The sequence below is a fragment of the Enoplosus armatus genome, chromosome 7 (genome assembly GCF_043641665.1).
Source record: "Enoplosus armatus isolate fEnoArm2 chromosome 7, fEnoArm2.hap1, whole genome shotgun sequence".
NCBI lineage: Eukaryota > Metazoa > Chordata > Actinopteri > Centrarchiformes > Enoplosidae > Enoplosus > Enoplosus armatus.
In genome coordinates this window covers 25580264-25585796 of record NC_092186.1, presented here as the reverse complement: position 1 = coordinate 25585796, position 5533 = coordinate 25580264, and the positions used below count along the sequence as shown (strand labels likewise).

The 5533-nt window shown below is 44.8% G+C and overlaps 1 protein-coding gene across 1 annotated transcript; it reads right to left on the bottom strand.

The window, feature by feature from the left end:
• Nucleotides 1-237: 237 nt before the first annotated feature.
• Nucleotides 238-4661, bottom strand: LOC139287285 (aquaporin-4-like). Its single transcript, XM_070908251.1, has 4 exons — nt 4278-4661; nt 3303-3467; nt 1385-1465; nt 238-486 (listed from the first exon to the last, which is right to left on the bottom strand). Exons 1-4 carry the CDS (start codon nt 4659-4661, stop codon nt 238-240), a joined length of 879 nt encoding a protein of 292 aa, XP_070764352.1.
• Between the last annotated feature and the right edge of the window lie 872 nt (nt 4662-5533).

Here is a 5533-nt window from a genome sequence, read left to right as displayed (position 1 = left end):
TTCTGCGGCAGGAAAGGTCTCATGGTCAATGATGAATATGCTGTAGGTGCAGTAGTAAAGTATATTTCCATCAGAAGGGCCCCATCTTAGTAAATATTCCCCTTAGTCTTGTTACACATTTTCTTCTTCCTCCTGTAGTTCTGTAGTGTTTGCTGTGGCGGCCTACAGGAGGTCAGTCTCCTTCAGAGTGGACTGCTGGTCAGCGCTCTGGACATCAGCGCTGCGTTTCCTTTCTAGTCATACAGAGGACAACACCTCCCCCGAGACCTCCCTCTCTCTTTCCTTCCTCTCAGCTCTCTCCACATCCATGACAGTGAAGAGCGGCTCCTGGGCTGTGACTGAGTCCTGCCGGTGTTTCGTAGCGGCGAAGGGTGTCTTGATGAAGGCCTCTGAGTAGCGCTTCTTCAGCTCTGGGTCTGGACAGAACAGGTATTCATACAGGGCTGCAGCCAGAGCCCCACCCAGAGATGGACCCACCCAGTACACCTAACAAATTGATGAAAATCAGAGTAAAAATAATCAATAATTTGAGTTCAAATGATATTAAAAAATAGATGACGATTTATGGAAGAAAGGAAGAGAAAAACAGTGAACTGAGTCTAAAACAAATCTGTGTGACTGTTAATAAAATACATGTCACATTGACGATGCTAATGGCTAGCAGGTGCAATGTTAGCCATGTTCACCATCTGCTAACATGTTCTACTTAGCAGTAAACGCAAAGTAGAGCTGAGGCTGGTGGAAATGTTTTGTAGGTACGTGTTGGACACATTGAGAATTGAAATTGAATTTTGAAACAAGCTGAAATAATACTAGTTACTAGTCTATATGATATGATCAGTTAAAATGAATGAAAAGGTGGATAAAGTCATGGCCCCCAATGCCAGCATCTAGTCATCGAAGACCCTCTCATTGCATTTAGTTGTGTGCCTCCTGGTTGGTCGGCCATCTTGATTTACCCACAGAGGCTACGCTGATCAAAATCTGCCACCGGCCAGATTCTTACTTGCTCCCTGGGATTGTTTTATTTTATTTTTTTTATAAATAACCACATCAAATTTGCTGCTGTTGCCAGATCATCAGATTGGGTGGCCTCTGCTTTGTTTGGTGAAAACAATAGAACCCTGAAGGCTGGAGGAGGAAGACAACTGAGACCAAACTGAAAGTTGTTGTCGGTGCAGAAACTTTACATTCAGTGGCAATTTACCGTCTAATAATCAACACCCCCATGAGGAGAATCAGCTCTCAGTGTTGTCTTAGAAGTTGGATTGAAATGTTTAGTGTCTGTGTATGGTAAAAAAAAAAAAAAACATCTCTAGCTATAGATGCTAATATATATTGATGGCCTCTGATCAATAATGAGATATAATGAAAACTTCCATACCCAGTGGTTTTCCCAGCTCCATGTGACCATGGCCGGGCCAAAGGACCGGGCAGGGTTCATACTGGCTCCAGTGTAGGGAATCTGAGGGAGCAATCACAACCAACATTATACCAAACTTGTGTACTTTCTATGTTTGTTTCAAGAAAGTTCATTTCGTCGCGGTTAACAGGAGAACTGCTAGGTTAAGGGAAAGAACACGCTCATGGTGAAAAACGAAAACAGTGTTGACCGCAAACTGCACTCTCCTGTGTCACAGTTCTGGGTCTAATAATGACTGCTGTCTCTCCGACGCAAAGGTGGTGGTAGAGTGACGTTGTGTACAGCCACACAGGAGGATGCTGAGGTGGGTGGTTGGGTGTACCAAGTGCCTGACTGTGTTCAACTGTTTAGGAACGAGAACTTGTTGTTTCTGAAGACAAACTCACCAAAACCGAATATAACCGCCATGAAGCCAGCAGTAGGGTCGTCGTGCGGGATTGCATTGTATCGTACGGACGTTCCTATTTTTCTGGTATTTCGGTGTAGATTTCTAAGGGCTGATTGCAGCGTGAGCATGGCCGTACCCGCCATTTTTTTTCCAGAGGTGTATATAATGGAAGTCGTGAAAGAATTGGCAAAAAAAAAGAACTTTAATTTGGTGCGGCCAAGATTACTGACATCTGATCGCCGTCATTGCTCGTGTGTGGGTGTTGACGTGGATCTTGTCGTAACTACAAAAGCTTTACTCAACGCAGTGGTTCTTTGATTGTGTCAACAGCTGTGTGCTAGTACTAAAAGGCTTCAACAAATGGTTCCGAATGCTGCGGCTAGAACCTGAACTAGAAACCCGAAAATATGATCGTACGACACTGATCTTAGCTTCCCTTCATTGGCTCCCTATCCACTTATAAAACTGTAAATGGGCTCGCCCCTTCATCAAAAGGTAGCTAATGGGTTATCAAATATGTCGTTTTACCTTGAAATGTGGCCCGATGTCCCTCTGGATTTTCACTATCCAATGTCTTTTCAGTTGCTGATCAATCGGAAAGCTGATAACGTTTTGTCAGATTTCCTTCGTTTATATGACTAAACTGAAACACAGCAGTACGACATGATAACTGCATTCGAGCCTCCCACCCTGAGCGTGGCGTCAGAGGAAAATGCCCGCCGTGTGAATATGGTCTGTTGTTGACACTTTTGGCTCAAAGGTCAAAGGTCACTGTGACCTCAAAATGCCCCCCGACAAACGAATTGAGGCAGTAATTACGACAAAATTTCACACAGATGCTTAAAGGGATACAATGATGAAGTGATGACTTTTTCTTTTTTTACCCCAAAGGTCAAAGGTCAACTTCACTGCGACATCATAATGTCCGATTGTTCAACACCGTAACTCAGGAACAGAAGGGGAGGTTGTGAGCATATTTCACAGCTGGTCGAACACTGAATAGGTGACACCTTTGACTCCAAGGTCAAAGGTTAGTGGGACCTCAAAATAGGTTTTTAGCCATAATTTAAGAATGAATCGGGCGATTCCAGATTTCACACACACACACACATGTTGACTGGGGCTTTTGGGAAGGGAAGAGACACGAGACAAGACGAGGAGACTGAGAGAGAAAAAGACAGAGGGAAGGTGATGGAGATGAGAGAGGAAGAGCAGGTGCTGCCCACTGTGCCCAGGACAGGATTAGCATGATGTCCAGGTGCTGTTCAACACCAACAGAAACTGACCTGATCCAGTTCAAAGGGTTCTTTGATAATTACAGCAGAGCCTATAGGCTCAATTTAACACCAAGACAAACACTTAGCATAATTATAGCATAATTATATAGTATTGTTGTATAAATATACACTGAACCCCCTTTGTCTTCATAGGTTATTATCTATTTCTATGTATCTATTTACAGTAACAGCTGGACAAGTGTTGGGTACTTACAGCAAACAGGTGACCAATACACACAGACAGGCCGATGGCCAAAGCAGACGAACCCTTCAGGTCATTGCGTTTGTGGTCGCAGGTAGCGAACACGGTGAAGACCAGCTGAAAGGTGATGAAGAGTTCTACGACCAGGGCGTTCCCCACAGAGATACTCGTATTCACCTGCGTGGAAACACATCAGCAGCATGGAAGTACATCATCATCAGATATGAATACGCCCTCCGCACCTTGCATTATTAAGATGTGATCTATATCCGGATCTAACACAATGAGAACGCACTGCATTCCATTCAATTCAGCTGGACCACGTTTGGAGGCAGACTGTGAACTCGGTGACCACAATCTCAAGAACAAAAGATCATCTAACTCCATTCATTTACCAGGGTTAGGGTTAGTAAGTATTTGTTATGTAAAGTAGATATTAGGGACCGCTCGACGCCACCTTTTCATATCCGAAACCTTGAGTGTCTGCCGATAGCGTCTCTTTCCCTCTCTCAAACAGCTAACTAACCACTGTGCTCCCCTAAAGGAAGAAATACATGACTCAGTTACGGACAGTACGGTGCACATGGCATCTCAAGGCATCTCACGACTGAAACTCCAGGCTATTTCACCCGATATCAAGTTAGCTGCACTGAAATAAAGACGTATCTAAGGGTCCGAACAGTGCGAGCTCTACAGTTTCTTTCACATGGAACCTCCGGGGTCGAACTGTATGGAAAAGTTCAAGTGTTTAATCAGGTTCCATCCTTCTCAGGATTACAAAGTGAAATGAAACACTAGATTCAATGCAAGTGTTTTGCCTGAAAGTAATCCCATCAATAGCTTTTTTTTAATTTCCTCTTCCTCCTCCTGGCAATAATGGAAGTGTCAGTTTATTTTAGAAAACCGGAAAACCAGATAACTTAATTAACTGAAATAAGGTGTGAACGGTTCATTGTTAGTAGCCGCTTTTTAAAAATAAAGACAAACCGTGGTGACCCCCATGCCACCCCTAACAGAGGCTGGAGTGACGCCGAACAGAATGGCAGCCCCCACTATGGCTCCTACACACTGGGCCAGCAGGTAGAAGACCGCTTTAGCCAGACTGAGCTTCCTGGTCACCACCATGGCTGCTGTGACCGCCGGGTTGACATGAGCGCCGCTGATGTGGCCGAAGCACTGCACCATGGTGGCAATACTCAGGCCGAAGCAGAGCGAGATGAGCACCAGGTCAGGGGGGCGGGGATCCTCCTCAACCGCCCCCCAGCTGATGGTTGACCCGAGGCTGAGCAGGACGAAGAGCAGCATGGCGAAGAACTCGGCGCCCACGCAGCGCCAGAACTCCTGAGTCCAGATGCCCCTGAAAGCAGCCATGGCTTTGACTTGAGTGCAGCAAGATTGAGGCCAGAAGTGACAGTGTGGTGTACGGCAGGGGAAGCAACACCTCCTGGAAATGGATGACAGTAAGGCCAAAAATCAATAAGAAGAGAAAAAAAAACAGCAGAAACATGGGGAAGTCCTCCAAATAAAACCAAATGCGATGTTTTGTAACTTTTAGAATGAACCTTTTCTGATCCTATCCTCCGTAAGTGTTACACGTCACTGACGACACCATGGTTAAGGGCGAAACCAGGCAGTGCGAGGACTATATTGGATATAAATTGGCAGGCCGCCATTTCGTTGTTGCAAGTTAAGGTTCTGCGTAGGTTACATATATCGACCCTGGTTTAGACCCAACCTGCATCGGCTGCAGGCGAGACCCAGCTAGCCTTGGTCACATGTTTTGGTTATGTCCCAAACTGATCCCATTTTGGACAGGTGTATTTATTACCTTCTCACATATGTGTAATACAGTCATTGATCCTAACCCACTGACTGCATTGTTTGGTGTAGTCCCGCAAGAGACACCAATGAGCGCTGGGTGGAGGAACTAATGTCCCATCTTAAACTCCCAACAGCTCAAATACACTGCCCCAGGCTCCACCCAGAAATATTACAAGGTCTGTCAACCGTTTCTGTCTCCTTTCTTTTATTAATTTAGTTATGAAGTGCCATTTATTAAGCAACTGTAACGGTTTGTAATGCCTAGCAATAATTTGTGTCTATGTTGATCTTATTTTGGAGTATTGAGCACTACTGCGATTGTACAATAACGTGTGAAAATGAATAAAAAATATTTGAATAATAACACCGTGGTTGAGGTTTAGGGAAAGATCCTGGTTGGAATGATGGTGGTCACGGTTAGA